This window comes from Triticum urartu, chromosome 2A, assembly GCF_056163025.1.
Source record: "Triticum urartu cultivar PI428250 chromosome 2A, HENAU_Tu73, whole genome shotgun sequence".
NCBI lineage: Eukaryota > Viridiplantae > Streptophyta > Magnoliopsida > Poales > Poaceae > Triticum > Triticum urartu.
The window spans coordinates 67,731,337-67,752,170 of NC_141874.1; the positions used below are offsets into that span (position 1 = coordinate 67,731,337).

General features: G+C 44.9%; 1 protein-coding gene across 1 annotated transcript; it reads left to right on the plus strand.

Moving 5' to 3' along the window:
* The first annotated feature begins 470 nt into the window (after positions 1-470).
* LOC125535650 (thiamine pyrophosphokinase 2) lies at positions 471-5,747 on the plus strand. Its single transcript, XM_048698721.2, has 7 exons — positions 471-642; positions 1,305-1,493; positions 1,582-1,666; positions 2,765-2,837; positions 4,020-4,121; positions 4,277-4,526; positions 5,398-5,747. Exons 1-7 carry the CDS (start codon positions 486-488, stop codon positions 5,517-5,519), a joined length of 978 nt encoding a protein of 325 aa, XP_048554678.2. The 5' UTR covers positions 471-485; the 3' UTR covers positions 5,520-5,747.
* Positions 5,748-20,834: the final 15,087 nt, after the last annotated feature.

Below are 20,834 nucleotides of genomic sequence, written 5' to 3' on the forward strand. Positions count from 1 at the left end.
GATGCATAGAAGGAAATCATTTGCGTGATTTCAGGATCTGGACGATTGCCTTCCATGATTGTAGGGGATGCGGGATTGCAGGGGCGTAGGACTGGTAGTTCGAGTACTCCTCTTGTGATGGAATACGGTCAGTCATTGGAAATTGCTAAGTGCACATCAGAAAGATATTAAATCAATGATGACGGTTAGATTTAAACTCGTGGGCCTAATTGTGTGGTGCTGATTGGTTTATGCGATGTTGTGGGACTAATTACGGGGTGCATCTAAGAAATTTCTTGTTTGATTGTTTAATAGTAGTGGAGATGGAGATACACTCAAACGTGTCTACACACATTTGATTTAGAAAAAAAATAAAATATATTATGAAGAGCGAGTATATCTTTTGTGCGGCAGCGCGGGTCCATGAGCAGAGCCCAGGTGAACCACCACCGCACATCCAGCGGCTACTATAATAAACCAATTGCGGCTGGTGACACCGACAGCACATGCGTTGGCATATTCCTTGCAATACGAAAATCAGCGGCATTTCCTATTTTAAGACCTCTGTTCTTTCCCTTGCGCACCAACAGTCCCTCCGGCGACGGCGGCGAGGCGGGCGAATTGGCATCCTTCCTCCTCGACTCGACGCGCGCGTAATCCGAGGTGAGTTCTTCATCCGGCTCCGCTTTCGCTTCGCCATTTGGCCAGCCGGGTTTGGTTTCCGGCCGGCCCCAAGTAAGTAAATCTTGTAGTAGTTGCTTGGTTGGCCGATGGGAATGTTGATAGATGTTTGGCGGATCAATCTGGCCCAGGAGTTCGGTGGATTTCTGGGTCGAGAACGGACGAGGGGGTCATCCGAAATCCCGCTTGGGCAGATCCGTTGAGTTTCCAGGATTTTCCTCTGAAATCCGCCGGAATTTGTCTGCCCGAGACTGAATTTCGGGTGATTCTCTTGTTCGGTTTTCAAGGCGGGAGTTCTTTTCCTAGTGTTTTTGGGTGGGCTGCGAGCTGATGGTCGATCCCAGCAGATAAGATTTAGGCAGGAATGGGAATGCGACACAACATTTTTATTGAAAGGTTCCCAGGTATTTTTGGGGAATGGGTGGGAGTAGGAGGAGGATAAATGTAATAATTTTTTATTAATTTGTCTGATAAAAGAAAGATGAGAAATGAGCTCTTAATTCGTTAATGTTGTCGGCAGAACACTTCGACAAATTTGTGGTTTGCTAGATGGGTGACAGAACAACTAATGGTTCTGAGCATATGAACGCCCTTTTGATCTCATCACTGATTTTATTTGCTGAACTGGTTTTCGTTTTGGACAGTCTTCACAGATCACCTTCAAGAGGACAAGATGTTGTGGCGCACAATTCGCAGTATGGAGGTGATGGCGCATTCTTCGAATTTCCTTCTTCCGAAACTGCATCAGCCTGCCAAGGCTCCAGCAAACAACTATACTCTGGTTGTTCTTAACCAGCAGCTTCCACGGTTCATGCCTCGCCTCTGGGCTCAAGGTAACTAGCTCTACCTTATTTCTTCTTTGTATATTTTGCTCACGGCATGTATCTTTGAAATTGTTCCTTCGAATTTAATTTAGAGCAGCAAAGATGAGAATATGTGCTGATGGTGGAGCCAATCGTATTTTTGACGAGATGTCTCAAATGACAAATGACCTGGACAGAAATAGGTTAACTACTTCCTTTCCTCCTTTTATATCAAAGGTTTAACTAATTTGAAACATTTTCATGCAATTCCAGTCATGGTTTGAATTATTTGTTGATAGATGTGAATCACAAATGTTGAGGAGTTGAATGATTGCCAACACCTACAGTAGCTGCATTTCTATATATTTTATTTCTCACTTGAAATGAGAGGTACATGGTACTTTCAAACTGGAGGCAGAGTTTGTAATAGGTCTGTAGCAGCCAGTTGTAGTTCTTTGGGTTTGGATTGCGAGTGTGGCACCATTTTCTCTCCCGTGATCTGTACAGTGTTACTAAACTTGCCATAACATAAGCTACATGGCCATTTATGCTATGCAACTTCATCTTTGGAACAAATGGATACCTCTTTATGTGCTTTTGAAGTTTTGATTATCCAAAATTCTGAATAACATAGTCTAATATGTTGCTATTTTAGCCTACCCCAACTTGTTTGGGACTAAAGGCTTTGTTGTTGTTGTAGTCTAATATGTTGCTATTTCATTCACTCACTGACAATGCTGATGGTTTCTTACCCAATAGGAAATAGGGTGGGCTTCTTGATTTAGTCCACCATGAACTTGAGCAAAGAAATCATTTTGTATTAGAAGAAGGCACCGAAGCAACACAAAACATACAACTCAACAAAGCAGAAATCAAAACAAAACAAAAACTAAGAGCTAAAAATGGCAAAAATAAAGAACAGAAAAACACATCAACAGTGCAAAGCTATACAAGGTACAAGCCAGCTGCTGTCTAAGCAGAGGTCTGGTATGATGTCAAGCTATATCCATATGTTAGCATCTCTATTTGTTTTGCTGTACCTGACCAGACAAACAAATACTGTACATGCCTGTCAGCGTATGTTTTCCAAAGACCACTAAAACATATTTATGATCGTGGTTATAGTTCTATTTTGATGCCTATGAGACATAATTGTTTTTTACATCTCAATGGCATTTGGCATTTAAGACCAGAGTCAGTTTTATTGCACGAACTGCTTATATATATTTATGCTTCCTTTGGCCTTATGATCAGACCAGCAAGGTTTCTGCATCATGTCTCAATTGATTGCTATTATCCAGGTATATTCCAGAAATAATTGAAGGGGACATGGATTCTATAAGGCCAGAAGTGAAAAGATATTACTCTAGTCAGGTCTTTTGCTTGCTTCCTCTTCTCTAGTTCACATTATCTGGACATCCTAGTATTATTCAGATTAACATGCTGAAGTGTTGTTTGAAAATATCCTGATGCTGACCTATTGCTCATATAATACATAGTAGACACTCAGCCCATGTATAACTTATGAGATGTATGCTGGCTGTGCAAAAATTGGTAAAATTCATGGGATGATTCAAGCATGAAAAGCCCTGCTGAAGAATGCCAAAATGATGGGAAAATATTTACATGCATCTTTCCACTGCACCATTTGATGAGTTTAGGTTCAGGTTTTCAATGTTAACAACACAGTCACCAGTCAGCGGATCTCCAGAAGAAAGAAACGCTACCAGTTAAAACTCAAAAGCAGTAGTCAGAAGATTGCAACAGCAAAAGCGGGGTTTCTCCTAACAATAGCTAGAAAAAAAATTATTTCCATCAAAGAAAATAGTATTCTAATTTCCTTTAGACATTGACCAATTTCACATCTGGTAGTTAACTGTTTTTTAGCATGTAGGAGACAGCGTTTGTTATAAAAAGTAGACTTTGTTGGTATAAGTTTGGTCCCTTTTTTTAGCATACAGGAGACTGCAGTTTTATTGGTATATTGGACGATTATAGTTAGAAATGGTGTTGTCTTTGTGATCGTGAATAAAATTGCAACTATTTGATGTTGTGTGTAAAACTTGCTATAAAGGAAAAGACGCTGTAGGCTTATATATTCCATTTGATATGGAGATTATTTTTGGCTGTCCTCCAAAATTTCAAATTGGTAACTTGATAGTGTTTGAAATTTCAATTTGTTAAGGAAACTCAGTTGTCCAAGGACTTTTCTTACATTGTAGTTGTACACGACAAGTGCATGCAGGCAAGGCCCTTTCTAGGACTCTGCTGTCCCCATCCTTCAGAAATTTTGCAAAATTATTTTGATGACAGAGTAACTGGCTGAACCCTAAGTCGAAGATGGCAACACTGACACTGTTTGACATGGAATGACAAGCATCTGTGTCAGAATATTAACTACCACTATTTTGAATCTAACTTTTGAGATCAAGTGGAGTGCACATTTTTGTTGATCTGAATGTAACATAATGAATTTTGCACTGGTGAACTGATCGCATTACAAATGTGATCAGGATATCATTGGCTCATCGTTTTGTTAAACTGTTCTCTACACAGGGATCCAAAATTTCTGATAAATCACATAACCAAGAGACAACAGATCTGCACAAGTGTATTTCCAGTATCCGCCATCGCACACCTAATCATGAAAAGCCTAATGTAAGTAGTGGTTATACTTTCTTATTTGGTACTCTGTCATTGCTATCTTTTACCGTATAATATGTTTATCAATATCAAAACACAAAGTTATGTAATGTTCAGGTACATTTGGTTCTAATTCAACTATTTAACTTACTTTTTCTGGTTCTATGTAGCTTTGTGTTCTTGTTACTGGAGCACTTGGTGGAAGGTTTGATCATGAGGCTGCAAATATCAATGTTCTCTATGCGTTCTCGGACATGCGGATTGTCCTTCTGTCCGATGATTGCTTGATCCAACTTCTTCCCAAAACGCATCACCATGAGATCTATATTGAGTCGTCTGTAGAAGGACCACATTGTGGAATTTTTCCTATTGGAGCACCATCTACAAGCACTACAACCACTGGCCTCAAGTGGAACCTGAGTAAACACTTCTTCTGCTCGTTTGTGACCAGTTGTCTTGCAATTTGAGAGTTTGACTATGTGCACTAAAAAAATTCACCAGCACTTAGTCATATTGAGGTCTCGGCATTCCCCAGGCCAGGCCGGGCTTACAGAAGCCCGACCAGAAAATGCGAAGCCTTGCCTGGCCTGAAACCTGAGAAAACTTTCTTTTTCTGCATTTAAAAATGTTAAATAAATCATTTTCGTAATAAAAAATGTATTAATATACATATATTTCCCCAAAATAAGAAAATATGCATTCTGGGCTTTTGGGCTGGGCTTCTGGTGGGGAATGCGAAGTGTGAGATAAAGTGTCCCCAGACAGAGGTTCTATTGGTGTCAACCACATCTTCCACCTAGTATGTCCCTAGTTAGTATACAGTTGATGCTATAAGCATGCGAGTTTTGAACTATGTTTTTCTTTTGGTCTTGCCTTTCAACCTACTATGTGTGGTGAATGTGGCCCGTGTTGTTGTATTGCGTTGTTCCAGATGAGACCCTTCTTTGATGCTTAAGATTATTTGCCAATGAAATCATTTAAGCAACTGCCAGAAAAATTAATGGCTGGACCTAAAGCAAATAAACCGTGCCAAATTAAAGTAGAGGACAGGTGAATCCTTTTGATAAAAAATGAATATAGTGCGACTGCAAGTGAAACCCTTTTTTGCCATCATTAACATACAAGTACATTTCAGTGCACATGAACCGTTAGTATTTGTTGTTGAAGTTTCGGTGCAAAGGCATGCGAGTCGTATAGAAAAAACAATGTGGTTTTTTATTCCATTTTCAATTGTGAAGACCGTGCTACTCCTATCATGGGCTAATTTTGCGCAAACCTTTTGTGCTTCCAGGTGATGCAGAGATGAGATTTGGGAGCATGATAAGCACATCCAACATTGTGGATTCAGATAAAGTTACTGTGCAGTCCGATGCAGATCTTGTGTGGACAATTTCTCTTCGAAATCTGACCTGAAGAGCATCCACTTAATTGGAATCGTCTGCCGTGTTTCCTTTTTGTAAAATCTTTGTTGATCTTGTATGCTATCAGCTCGGCTCTTGTACAGTGCAGCTGTGTTTATGCTCATAAGTTGTTATGTATCTGATAAACAAAGGATATCTTGTGGCTCATGGTTGAAACATCTGTTGTCAGATAGATGGAGACCTGCCAGATTATCATAAGGATGTTGTCGTGGAATTGTCACGGCAGATGTCCTTAGTGTCAGGACTTAGTCGTGAGGCCAACGCATCTATGTGGTAGCTTGAGAGGAGTTGAGTGGGACAAGAGACGCGAGGTTTTACCCAGGTTCGACCCCTCACGATGAAGGTAAAAGCCTATATCCTGCTTCATTGATATTAATGATGATGATTACAAGGGTGCTCTATCTCGAGAGCTACTGTCTTGTCTGTCTAAACCTAACTTATGAAACTTGTGGAACTTGTCCCTCTTCTCCCTTTTGGAGAGCCCTGCCCCTCCTTATATATGTTGGAGGGGCGGGTTACATGTGGAGTCCTATTAGAATTAGGACTAGTCTATCTCTAATAAAAAACCGGATATAAGTCCAGGTCTTAACTCCTTGTAAGACAAATATTCTTCATGCCTTTCCTTTTAAACCGGCCCATCATTAAACGTGAACCGGCTTTCTGGGCCTTGGGCCTTGTCATCCGTCTGTCCCGCACGCCGGGTTACTAGTGAGTCATAATGACCAGGCAGGTTGCTCGTAAACTGCCAGGTCAGGACGGGTCGCCAGTAACTCGCCAAGTGTCAGCGGGGTCTTCAGATAAACCGCTAAGTCCGGCCGGGTTAACTTTCAGCCGGTTTATACCGCGGGGTATATCCCCGACATTAGCCCCCAAGTTTAGCTTGGATTTATTCATGGTAAACTTATGCTGCAAAATAAATACAAGAACAAATTTGACAGGTTATGCTCCGGGTTAAGAATTTTTGTAAACCGGTACCTGATCATCCTTAAGTCCTTGTTATTTCCTCCTTCTGGGAAATCTGGGTCAACAGACCAGCTTCATAATCAATTTGCCGACATTGGTTTGTCACCGAAAAATATTGTGAAGAATAACTCCTTTGACTCAGCTCCCAAATCCGGTATAAGAAATATGGGTCTAAAAATACTTATCTGATATTCAGCCGGTTTGAAGATGTAAAACTTGCCGGTTTAATATTACCAAAATGGTCGGTTTATAAATATTGATGGCACCGGGTCATAATTGTTGTCGACACCGGGTCATGTAATTGATCTTCCTGATTTGCTCAAAACTGATAAAATGAAGATGTTCCTCCTTTATATGCATAATACCTGTAGCCCCCCAAGTCTTAAGAGGAGAACATAGTGATAACTTAAGACTTGCTCCAATAAGTGTTTCAACCTTGAAGAAATCCGATTAGTTCATCTCAATCATATAAACTGAATACTCCATATATGTAGCCCCCAAGTGCCGGGTTTTCATGCTTGCAGCAACCTGGGACTTGTAATTTCCTGATGCTCATAAAAAACTTCAACCAGTGTAGCCCCCAAGGGTCGGGTCATTATGTAAATAATGAGCAGGGACTTTGAAAATATGATCATGTAGACTTTAACAACAACGTGTAGCCCCCAAGGTCCGGCTCAGTAAGATAATATTGAGCTGAGACTTTATATATACTTCATTGAGAATAACATTATATTATGTAACTCCCATCATGGGGCTTGAACCCATATCCACAAGGTTGAGAGCTTTGTGCTTTATCAACTGAGCAGTGGATCCTTCAATAATAGATGAAAACGTGTGTACCTTGAATTGTTGACAGGAGCAATTGGTAGCCCCCAAGGGCCGGCTCATTATAATATGATGAGTCGGGTCTTCAATAAGGTGAACAAAAAATGTCTTTGCATTAGCCCCCAAGTGTCATGGTGCATGCTTGCAGCAACATGAGACTTGTGTATTTGATGTAATTTCAACTGAAATAATGTAGCCCCCAAGTGCCGGGTCGTAAGCCTGCAGCAACTCGGGACTATTCCTTCAATTGTAGAAAATCTTATCTATTGATAATATGATAGCCATTGCGCTAAAGCGACTTTGAAAACCTTAATCATAATACTGGTTATTGATAACCATAATAAAAATCCAGCCATGTTGGCTATTTGAATAATATACCCAATGATTTATAAGCGCATAATTCCAATGACGCAATCCAAATATATACTAGCGACTTATAGTCCAAAGCCAGGCCGGTTTAACAAACTTGTTTCTACATACAACAAGTTTAAAGTGTCCTGGCGGTTTACCGCCGGACGGGTCATAACGCCCAACATATAACCCGGGTTTATAACCAAGGTTGCACTTTAAGAATAATCAAATATGAAATAGATCATACCTGTGACATTGAATCACATTGTTGGTTTTACCAACTTTTTGTAGTAAAGGTGATAACCCCAATCTTGAGTACTGATAACTCCTTCCATATTGTGCCGATTTATGATAAAACCGTACCGGGTTTGTGATAAACACCGGATTAACCATATATAATACTGGTGACTTGTAGTCAAACCAGACCGGGCTGATAGACTCCGGATTATAACTTGATCGTGTACTGACAACTTGTAGTTGAAAGCCGAGCCGGGTTGATAAATACCGGTTTACTCCATAATAGGATGGTAACAGAAAATCAAACCGGGCAGATATTCTCCGGATTAAGATTTGACCGTGTTTCGTCAATTTGTAATTGATAGCTTGAACCGGTTTAAAACTTTGTCGGTTTAAAAACGCAACAAAAATAAAGAAACAGTTATCAAGAAAAATTGTGAAACAAAGGCAATGACAAAACCGTTTGCAAAAAGAGGCTTATTTGAGCTGATCAGATGGCGTTACCATGGTCGGACACGACCAAGCTCCCGATAGGTGTAGCTATGGTTCAAGTCAGCCAGGTCCCCAAATGAAACCATGGCATTTATGCCGATCAAGTGGCATGGCAATGGTTCGGGTTCGACCAAGCCCCCAAGTGATTCTGTGGCCTTAGGCCGATCAAGAGGCATGACTGGTTCAGACGTGACCAAGTCCCCAAGTGATCTGGTGGCTCTCGCCTATCAAGAGGTATTGTGGTTCGGACACGACCAAGCCCCCAAGTGATATAACATGATGCTTTTGAAAAGCTAACTCAAGGGGTAAACCGGAGGCCGCTTTAGAACAACTCCGTGTAACCACACATGATGTAAAAGAACAAATACCCTGCTTTAGCTGAGGTTCTCATGTGATCAATAATATGTCATGGCCAGTAAGGCAGAATACACATGTTTGAACCGCACATTGTGGCAGCAGGTCCTCTTTGGCAATTTTTAACTTTTTGCAAGAGATAAATTCTTCTTGAACCGGGATCTTGAACCGGATATTGAGAGCTTCAAAGCTTTGTTGGAGACATCTTTCCCTTGAACCGGATTTTAAACCGGAATCTTCATTTTCAGCCGGAAAATTTTCTGACGGCCTTTAAACTCGAACTTGCGAGAGTTTAATTCCTTTTTGAACCGGACACTGTAAACCGAATATTTGAGAGCTGCAGTCAGACTGACTTCCCTTGAGCCGGATTTTAAACCGGAATCCTTTCTGATGACCCAGATCTTCTTCATTGAACCGGGATTTTGTAACTCTCATATACTTTCTAAACCGGAAATTTTCTGATGGCCTTTAAACTTTCATCAATATAACAGTAGCCTCTGGGATCGGGTTATCCTTTCCTCCATCGTCCTGGAGTTCTTAAATTTGCTGGCAAGATTCGCTGAGTCATGTCATCGTAGCCCCCGAGTCTCAAAGGTGACTCGAGGAGTTGGCTTGAGACTCTCCATATTTGACCGTGATATAAATCGGCATAACTTGTATATCATTGGCGTTGATAGCACGACGTTAATCCATAGAAGGTTGAGGTGACTGCGGCGGGTTGCAAATGATCCTATATGAGCCGTGTCAGCAACCCGTCCAATGGTTTCTTCCAACCGGCGATTTGAAATTAATCAAAACTATAGTAGCGGTGACTTGTGCGCCTGCCCATTGAACCATCCAGTGCAAACGGCGGTTTGATGATAATTTGTCTCCAATTTGAAAGAAAACCGGGCTACCCAAGCTGTGACTTGCTCATACCCAATAAACAGCTCATGCAGACAGGTGCAGCCCGGTATGTTGATGTAGACCAGGCCGCGAGAGACGGACGACAAAAGCGACCGCAACATCAGAGGCAGCTCGGATAGATGAATCGGCCGCGGCATTGTAGACCGGTGCAGACGGGGAAGATCGGCACCGGTGTCGTAAACCGGCACGGACGGGCGAGTTAATCGCAGGCGTGGTCCCGGCAAGCTGATGTAAACCCACGGTATAGACCACTTTTACAATGAATAATTATCCTGCATATCAAAAAATACAGCCCAAAGTAATTGTTCTTTTGACAAAAAACAATACGTTTCATAAATGGACTTAGATAGATGTCACCTGATACGTTAGGCCGGAATTTATCCGCCGCTGTGAAGCTAAAATCAACCATGGATAAGTCACCCGCAGGAGCAAACAGATGAACCGGCCGCGGCGTTTGTAAGCCGGTGCGAACGGGCGAGTTGGCCGTGGCGTGGTAAGCCGGTGCTGACGGACGAGTTGGCCCCGACGCTGATGAAGCGGGGGATGGCGACTTGCCCATGTAGCCATCCAGCAGCATGGCACGGACCAACCCTAGTGCAATAATCTTAACGCGCCCCTTTGCGACACCTTTGTAGCAAATAATGGTTATGCCAAAAATAGCAAAGACCAGAGTAATTATTCTTGGAGAAACATTATTTATGCAAATAAAATATGTAGGAAGGATAGCACCTTGTAATATTATGCAGTGCCGGTAGGCTGGCTTGTCGCAGGTACCACGAGGCACACAGTACGCCGCGCTCCCGTTAGTCTCCCTGATTTGATTGATTTGACTCTGAATCACTGATCCGCTTTGTAGCAGCGCACTGCTCCTGGACCGCGGCGGCACCCACGGGTCAATGATAGTGGGCTCAACGGAAGCAGAGGCGACACGGCCGCTGAGGTGGCAAATCCGACTCCCTTGACAGCTCTTGCTTTCCATATTTCTATTAGTGGAAGTACTTTTAGAGTTGATTCGTCCTCCACGCTCAAAATAGCAGGAGCAACAGTTGATTCCCTCGGGACTTGTAGCTTGAGATCTATGTGGAGCAGCAATATTCTGGCCGATTGGACTGCTTCTTGTCGATATAGTAGCAATCGGACCCGGCCATTGATCCCGCAGCGGAATCTGCTAATAGCTTCGGTTAACTGCAGTAGTATTTTGGCTTCGGCGGAAAAAATCTCCTCTCGATCTCGGCGAGTTATGGTAGTTGCACTGATCCAACTCTAATTTCCTCTGGGTTTTAAATATTGAATACGCCGTTTTGACCAATTGACAGGTCTTGACGGATTGGTACTGCTGCCTCCGTTTAGACCATAAGTCGTACGTATGGATATGATCTGCGGTGAAAAAATAAACTCCTTCGCCTCAGGAACGTGCTCCAAAATTTGATCTGGCGTCGGATCGTCGGATCACAAGCACATGCCGTGCCGCGCCATGCAACCCTAACTTTTGATGTAAATCTTTTCCAAACCGGCTCTTCTTCATCGAAAAAATTGCGAACTTCTCGATCCATGAGAAAGATCCCTCCAAGAACTCAACATCACCGTGCGCAGTCCCCACGGTGGGCGCCAACTGTCGTGGAATTGTCACGGCAGATGTCCTTAGTGTCAGGACTTAGTCGTGAGGCCAACGCATCTATGTGGTAGCTTGAGAGGAGTTGAGTGGGACGAGAGACGCGAGGTTTTACCCAGGTTCGACCCCTCACGATGGAGGTAAAAGCCTACATCCTGCTTCATTGATATTAATGATGATGATTACAAGGATGCTCTATCTCGAGAGCTACTGACTTGTCTGTCTAAACCTAACTTGTGAAACTTGTGGAACTTGTCCCTCTTCTCCCTTTTGAGGAGCCATGCCCCTCCTTATATATGTTGGAGGGGCGGGTTACATGTGGAGTCCTATTAGGATTAGGACTAGTCTATCTCTAATACAAACCGGATATAAGTCCAGATCTTAACTCCTTGTAAGACAAATATTCCTCATGCCTTTCCTCTTAAACCGGCCCATCATTAAACGTGAACTGGCCTTCTGGACCTTGGGCCTTGTCATCCGTCTGTCCCGCACGCCGGGTTACTAGTGAGTCATAATGACCAGGCAGGTTGCTCGTAAACCGCCAGGTCAGGACTGATCGCCAGTAACTCGCCAAGTGTCAGTGGGGTCTTCAGATAAACCGCCAAATCCGGCCGGGTTAACTTCCAGCCGGTTTACACCGCGGGGTATATCCCCGACAGATGTCCAATGGTATATTTTTTATGCGTTTACGAGTGACGACCGACCATGTCTTAAACTGTTGAAATTGGGAAAATGCCACTTCGGCCGGCCCGCACCTGCAGGGAAAATTGTAATTGCTGATTTCTTTTTCGTTTTCTGGTGACTAGATGACCCGTCGTGGTAAATGGTAAGGTCAAGGTTTGAGCTGGAATTTACTTTCGTGGGATTTCGACTTCTCGTAATGCTGCCGTTCTAAGATAATTTGAATGGATTATTATCGTAGGAATGGGAGTGGAAAAGCGTGGAGCACAGAGAGGATGAAGGAGATGATAGAAGGGAAGATTGGTTATTTACCCTTACTAGCATTGAATCATATACCTCGGTATTTAAGAGCAATTCATAATGGAATGACATTCGTGAAAACCATGGCAAATGAAAAAAAATCACTCCAAAATGCTTTTGAAATTAACCTTTTTGGAGCATCATTTGTTTTGCCATGTCCACCGTGAATGTGAGTTCATAATGAAATTTTGCAAGCAATCAAAAAATTGATCAATAGTATTTGCTAAAAAATAAAATGTTTTGATTATTATTTTTCAAAATACTGAATTCCATTGTTTATCTGAGCTCATATGAGCTCGAGCTTAGTGAATCTGCTTAGTTTCTTAGGCACAATTCGGCACACGGTGGCCTACCTAACTGTGACTTTTGACCCGAAAGACTCCTGTGTCCGACAGGTTCTTACTCCGGAACGAATCCGCTCTCCATCTTGCCACGTTGTTGCAGAGGTGGTCTGTCCAGAACTGCCTCCCGTCGTCGACGTGCATCTCCTCGAGAGCCATGGCGTTCTCCACGAGGAACTTGGCAAGCTGGACCTCCAAGCAGTTGAGCTCCTCTGGCGAGTTGAACTTCAGCGTCGCCTTCCGCAAGCAGCTGAGCGCGCAGCTGCTCAAGGCGGGGAGCTTTGAGATGTGGCAGGTATCTCCGACGATGTCGCCTCCTTGCACAGAGACGGAAGCCATGGAGGCGGCGAGTTTGCTGAATCGATCCATGGTTGCGGCGAAGGATGCTCCAACTGGATCCTTCTTGCACGCCTTGTAGCGAATATGGCTTAGCCTAAGCCAAAGCTCGGACATCACCGGGAATGAGCCGAGCAGCCTCGCCATTGTCAGTGCCACCTTGTCCTTTTTCTTGTACTGGTAGCTTCCGTCTACTCCGAGGAGCTCCAGGTTAGGGAATGCGGGCAGGATGGGGCCGCCTTCTTCCTCCTCGCCGACGACGATGTCCTCGATGCTGCCAAGGTGCAGCTTCAGGGCCCTCGTGGTGGAGAAGCTTCTGAGCATGCGTGACGGGGGCTCGCGCCCTTGGCCATAGCGGGAGACATCGAGTTCGACCCGCGCGAGCCCTGGTGCGGGCGATGTTAGCGAGAGCTTGATGGAGAATCCCCGGTAGCAGAAGGACCGCAGGCTCGGCATGTCGAGCTCGATGCCGCTGTTGACCAGAACCTTGAGCTCCTCCTGGGTCTCCGAGTCACTGTAGTGGAGGCCGCTAGTGTCGAGCTCCAGGGAGGTGAGCATCGGGCACCGGAGAAGGAAGGGCCGCCCAAAACTGTCGTCGGGATCCGCCTTCTCCACCATCTTGCGTTTGAGGTTTACCAGGACAAGGTTCGTGAGCGTCGGAGCAGCGTGAAGCATGACCTGGAGATACCCCTCAGAGACAATGCAGTCGCGCAGTTGCAGATCGGTCAGGCGCGGGAGAGCCAGGACCGCGGACCGCGCCGGCCACGCCGACGGCGGGTCGAGCTTGCAGTGGGTGAGCTCCAGCAGCCGGAGCGTGGCGGCGCACGGCAGGGACTCGAGCCGCGGGCGGTGTTCGTAACTGTATCTCCGACACTCGAGGTGGAGCTCTTCCAGTTGGGACGCGGCGGGGTGGCCGAGGGCGAGGCTGTCGACCCTGTCGTTGTCTGGCTCTTCGCCGTAGTTGTCGTCCTTGAGTATCCAGTACGGTTTGGCCCGGCGGTAGGCATCATAGTCCAGCCTGTGTAGAAGTTAACCACGTTGCCTCAGTACACGTAGGATTAGAAAAAAGAGTAAGTATGAGTCCTAGTAGTATTAGGATTCCTACTCCTAATCTATTTTCATAGTCCCTTATGGATGTGTATAAAAAGCACACCAAGAAAAGAAGAAAAGCAATAAAGCAAAGCAAGGCACGAGAGGAGCCTTTGGCAATACATCGATTCGTTTGTGTTCACAGAGTTCCGCCGAGTTGTTCCGTCGATATCGTCTTGATCCTGGTGGCGCTAGTGCAAGCCACCGGCACATACGTCTACGGTTAGACTACAGGTGCACGTAGTGCTAGCAAGTTACAAAATTAGTTAAGCTACTAGCTTGCTTGTTTCTTCAGCTAGCTTTACGCACGCAAGTGTTCTGTCCTGGTGATTTGATCTAGCGTTCAAAAGCCAACAGCCTGAACGCGAGCCTCTTGAAGCGTGTGCCGGGGCTTAGCGGGCCGCCGCGGTGTCCGCGGAAGACGGCGAGCGCGGTCTCGGCGGCGCTTAAGAACGCGTCGAACATGGCGTCGGAGAGTGGACGTTGGCGCGCTGTCACCTGCGTCCATCGACGCGAGGCAGGAGATTATATGGGACGGGGTCATGGGATCGACGCACGAGCCAGGTCGTGGAATAGGGTTTGGTTTTGGAAACGGATACGCACGCGGCGGGCTGATGGCAATTGGATTCGGTTTGGATTCTTTCTGCTTGTTAGGGCATCTTCAACCGTTGACCCTTCCAGGATGCATAAAAATCGTCTTTTGGAGGCGAGCCGGCGATACAATCGGCGCTGGGGGCAGTTTTACGCCTAGTCGTCGTCCCCAGCTCGTCCCCAGGCGTCGAAATTGGCCCACTTTGCAGCCCAATTTCGGCGAATAAAAGGCCCATATGGGCGAGAATAGGCCCATATTCGGCGTGGTTTCGCCGTGTCTCGGCGTTCAATTATCAACACAATTATTTCTTATCACATATTTCATCACAGAAAAATCAAATACTTCAACAAAATAGTACAACAACAAATAGTTCAATGCAAATTATATAGTTCAACAAATAAAAACTCGTATTTTATCACACGGCGTCCCCCTTGAGCCTCCATAGATGCTCAATCAGATCTTTCTGCAGTTGATGATGCACCTGTGTGTCTCGGATCTCCAGACACATACTGAGATAGGCAGTCCAAGTTGCCGGTAGCTGGTGATCAACTTCGGCTAGAGGACCCTGCCTGTAGTATGGTTCAGTGTCAAACACTGGGTCTTCTTACTCGCTCTCGATGATCATGTTGTGCAAGATGACACAGCAAGTCATAAACTCCCACATTTGATCTTTGGACCAGGTTTGAGCGGGGTACCGAACAACAGCAAATCGAGATTGGAGCACACCAAATGCCCGCTCGACATCCTTCCTGCAAGCCTCCTGAAGCTTCACAAATCAGGCGTTCTTGCCTCCTGCCACAGGGTTTGAGATCGTCTTCACAATGTCGACCATCTCGGATAGATGCCGTTAGCTAGATAGTACCCCTTGTTGTCTTGGTGCCCATTGATCTCGAAGTTCACCGGAGGAGAATGGCCCTCAACGAGCTTGGAAAAAACAGGAGAGCACTGCAGCACGTTGATGTCATTGTGAGTTCCTGGCATACCAAAGAAGGAGTGCCAAATTCAGAGGTCCTGTGTGGCTACCGCCTCAAGCACCACACTGCAACCGCCTTTGGCGCCTTTGTACATCCCCTGCCAACCAAATGGGTAATTCTTCCATTTTCAATGCATGCAGTCGATGCTTCCAAGCATCCCAGGAAATCCTCTTGCTGCATTCTGGGCTAGGATCCGAGCAGTGTCTTCCGCATTGGGTGTTCTCAAGTATTGTGGCCCAAACACTGCCACCACTGCCCGACAGAACTTGTAGAAGCACTCTATGCTGGTGGACTCGGTCATGCGCCCATAGTCGTCGAGTGAATCACTGGGAGCTCCATATGCAAGCATCCTCATCGCTGTCGTGCACTTCTGGATGGAGGTGAATCCAAGAGCGCCAGTGCAATCCATCTTGCACTTGAAGTAGTTGTCGAACTCCCGGATGGAATTCACAATCCTGAGAAAGAGCTTTCGGCTTATCCGATAACGGCGCCGAAATGTTCTCTCGCCATGAAGTGGAGTATCGGCGAAGTAGTCGGAGTAGAGCATGCAGTAGCCTTGGAGACGATGCCGGTTCTTTGCTTTCATCCGCCCCGGCGCCGAGCCACCTCGCCGCGGCTTTTCATTGCTCGCCAGCAGCTGGGCGAGGGCGGCGAGCACCATGAGATGCTCTTCTTCCTGGACGTCGGCCGCGGCTTCCTCCTCCAGCAGCGCGGCGAGCTCTTCCTCCTCATCCGAGTCCATCGCCGAGGCAGGCAAAATGCCGAACACCTTGCGCTCGGTGGGCGTGTACCCGCCATTAAACCGCGTCTCCGCGGCCGGAAACGGCGGCCAAAAACGCCCAGCTGCTATGGGAGGGGCTGCCGCGGCGAAGCGCTGCTATTTTCCGGCAGGGAATGGCTATCTAGCGGAGTAGGGCGGTGGCCGTCGCCGGGATATAGCTAGTGGTGGCCGAGGGCGCGGGGGGTGCGAGGCGAGTCGGGGGAAGAAAACCTTGACTTTTCCTCTGTCGCTGTGGGCCAGGCGTGCTTTTCCCTAGCGCCGGGCCCCCAACTGCTCCCCAGCGCGCCGGGTTCGGCCTGTGACCGCCGGGCGAAAAAAAGGTCCGAACCGGCGATTTTCGACGTCCTGGGAGCGCGACTGGACCGTTTTTTCGGCGTCGATGCCGAAAAAGTGGCCTGGGGGGCCCTGTTGGAGGCGCGGCTGGAGATGCCCTTAGTGTTACTCTTCTTGTACTGCCGTTACTTACTACTATGGGATCTGAGAAGACGCAGAATGCATGCGTGTGGTGTGCTGATGGATCCCCATGTTTCTGCAATAAACGAGCTACGTATTTTGTATTCGTGGACGAAGTCTCGGATAAACCCTGAAATCCTCACCCCTGGAAATCAAATCATGAACTATTTAATCCCTGTTGACTTTTGCTCCAAGCTCGTTTGCTCGCTTCTGATGCTGTCATGGCACCGGGTGAAAACCATCTCCTGAAATCTAAAAAGTGTGTGCGCGCTCGTTGGAGAGGATGAGCGGCCGCTCGGTCACTCGCATGCATGTATGCATATATTTGTCTGGTAGTGCATGTGATTACTGACATTAAATGCGTTCAGACTTGTAACCTGTGAAGGACAAAACAGATCCATGTGTATTTGTTTTGGGTTTTTAAATTTTTAAAAAGCCATATCTTTCAAACTATGTATCGGAATTCAGATCCGTCTTCATCGTTGGATTCCTCGTGACGAAATCTTTGAAAGTAGATCCCGCATGGGTATGTTTCGTTGAAATTTTTTCGATGCCAACTTTCATGCTATATGGTGCAACTTTAGTACTGCATTGTGCAACTTTAGTATTACATTGTGCAACTTTTTCAAAAACCAATTTTTGGATCTGCGTGATTCAACTTCCATAAGGTTGTAGTCTAGCAACCATGAAAACTTTGATGTGCAATTAGTCTACTGTCCCGACCAACTACCTAGTAGTCGTTGTGCAACTCTCCTCCCTATTCGTGGATGCGTAGTTTTTCACTGTTGGCACACCCTACCCTCACCCCTGCAAGCGATATGTGCAACTTAATCTAATGTTCAAGCCAACTGCCTTTTAGTCAATGTGCAACTCCTTCCCCTCCCTATTTGTGGACATGTATTTTCAGTTGGCGCACTACAAGAAATATGTCAACTTGTGACCCTCACTATTGGCTGCTGAAAGGTTATAGTTTTTCATTTGCGACCTTTTTGTGACAAAAAACAGAATGTCAAAAGCTGGCGGTCGTAAACTGAAATTAACGACCTTCTCTTAGAAAGTCGCTGAACCCATGACCTTTTGTTCTGGTCACTGGCTGTCTGCCCAGGCCACGTCGAATCCGACGTGGCAATCTGACGTGGCAAAATTGCGACCAATTGAAAAGGTCAAAAATTATAATCGGCCCGGTCAAATTGGGTGTTTATATGGGCCGAGCCCATTAATTCAGTCCATTTGTTGTTTTTTTTCTTTCAATTTTTGTTAGCTTCATGGGCTAAGCTCAACATCGCAGCCTTTTTATTTTTGGGCCATGGCCATTTTGGCTGAGCAGTTCAAGTATTTCTTTTTTTTAAAAGATGGGTCCCAATTGTCAGGTTCTTCTAGTAAGTGGGTCCCAAGTGTCAAGGTCATTTTCTTTAAATTTCAATTTGCTAGTAAGTAAATCACCAACATTCCAATGGGAACAGATAGAGAACACACGTAGTACTTCACATAACAACCAGAATCAGTTTGATACATTATGCAACAAAGATACAATAGCAGAATCATTGTGTTACATCATCATATAACACATATACAATGGCAATTACAGTCTAGATACTCCAGGTCTCTTCAACTTCGCATTCCCCAGATTCCCAGCTTCCAAATCTGCAGCACAAAATCAACGCCATGTTAATAGACCAAACTTGGTGTTACAACAGATGAATGATAACACAAATTGAGCTTGCTAGTACCATGCTTTTTGTTCTCCAACTAGTTAAAATGAGATACCCATTCATACAAGAAAACAGAGACACAATATGAATACACAGCAGGATTGACAAGTACACAGCAGGATTCAATAATTTTTTAGGATCGTAAGACACCAGTATAAGCTAGAATTGACAAGTACACAGCAAGATTCAATTCATCTTGCCCATATACAACAACGAATAGACATCTAACATTTCAGCATGCACATACAATTATTTACTTATTTTTGAGCAAAACCGTCCACTGCCAAACAGAATGTCCTTTCATTTGATAAATAAAAATAGCAGGTCAAAGAAAGGCAAGCGTATAACAGACACATTACAGATGAGCAAGATACTAGAGGTCAGCACACAAGTCATATCATATATTCTGTTAATCTTTAACACATCATACAGAATTATGAGCTTGACAGTCGTCAGTCTAACCATATCATGCAAGCAACATCATACAAACTAAGTAGCAGTACTATATATGATGCAGCATACGGACAGAATTTCTACCTTGTTATCATCAGGGAGCAACAGGGGGTGGGGGAAGATTTCGACCGGCTCCGTGTCAGCTGCCATCACCATAAACTCAAGAGTCTTGGTAGCTAGGGAAAACAGAAAACAAAGATTAAAAATCATAGGAACTGAAATTAGCAGGACCGACCAAAGCGCGCAGCTAGGGACTGGTCACCTTCAAGGTAGAACAATGAATTAACTAGTTTTAGTCAAAGACGTAAGCATGCACATACATACATACATACATACGAATTGAACCAGAATCCATATATATCTCTGCACTTAATTGCAGGTTCTATCCAACTTGCACTTGGAAAGAGTACAGCCTGGTTTACTAGTAGTCAAACAAAAGATTCAGGTTCTGGGCTTGGTGCATGAATCCTACTGTCATAGATAGACAGAGAGGAAAGAGTTGAGCAGGAGAAATAATTCATTCATCTTTATTTTTCCAGTAGCAGGAGGTACAGTTTGGCTACAGTTTTAGAAAGGACTCTTGAGTTTGCTCGAACCAAAAAGAAAAAAAAAGTGATGCATATTTGTTCATAGATACAAGAAACTGAAGATCCAACTAGATTCAGTCGAAGTTTCAGCAAGCTGCACATACGTACAATTTTTTGACTTGTTTGCGATGAGCAAATTAAAGTTGGCCCCTGCCAAACAAAATGTGATTTCAGGAAGCCAAAGAAAGGCAGGCGTACAACACATGACAAGTAAATAAATTTTCATAACAAGCTAAACCTGAAGGATAAAGCCTAAGATTTCACCCACCCCAAACTTCAGTATTTGGTGGTACAATGAAAGAGCAGTTCAGCCAAATATATTTCTGCTCTATGATTTTGGTTTCAGCTATTTACTAATGAAAAAAAATAATAAGTATTAACCATTCCAAACAAGCACCTCACTGACATAAGTGTTGCCACCAATTGAACTTACTTCACACCGAGATCGATGTGCTCTGGATACCGAAGCCAAAGCATACGGTGTCGTTGAAGTTCCTCCTGAGTAGCTCATACTCCTTCACCTTCAGGCCACTCTTCAGTAGCTGCATCGCCTTCTCAACCCTGATAGTCATGTAGCACGCAATCTTCTCATTACGCCTGATACTGAACGACCTGACAGCGTACCTCGCTGCAATAGCACAATATCGTTCCTATTAGGACCACCAATATTGACCACAATTGACATGTCCACCAGGACCAAGTCGGATTTAAGACACTCACCCTTGGAGAACACCGGTGACTGTCCGCTCAACTGCTCCAGCACCTATCAAATTAACAATAATGCAGTTAACCTCCATCAATGATTTGCAGTGAACCGGTATTTTCCTGAGACCAGGAATGTAGAGAAATCACTTGGACTACTCGGTGTCACTAAGACAATAGACTAAGGTCAATCTACAACTAGAAAAATGGAGCGGAAACGATTGAACACGACGAAACAACAGTTATTACATGGTAGCAGCATCAGCATCAGAAGCCGATGCATGTCATACTAGCAATCTACACAGGACACCCCAGATAGAATAGGCCAGTGCCGATTTCGGCCAGATACAAGTGTACAAACAAGAGCGCTGGATTGCTATGAGCGAACAGGGACAAGCAGGCTACTAACAACCAAAACAATATACTCCAAGTGCAAATAGTAGTAATCTGGTGCTACCCTATTCACATTCTTCCGACGATGCCGAGGAAATGGGCTCAGAGAATCCCACATCGGCCTTGTATGCACTAATTAACGAGACATACAAGGCATCCATCGGTCCATCAGT

Bases quoted from the DNA above. Each gene is read 5' to 3' on its own strand.
- LOC125535650 (XM_048698721.2), top strand. From the start codon at position 486: ATGCGTTGGCATATTCCTTGCAATACGAAAATCAGCGGCATTTCCTAT. The intron at 1,667-2,764 runs GTTAACTACTTC...GCTATTATCCAG, and splicing joins AATGACCTGGACAGAAATAG to GTATATTCCAGAAATAATTG. The intron at 4,122-4,276 runs GTAAGTAGTGGT...GGTTCTATGTAG, and splicing joins CTAATCATGAAAAGCCTAAT to CTTTGTGTTCTTGTTACTGG.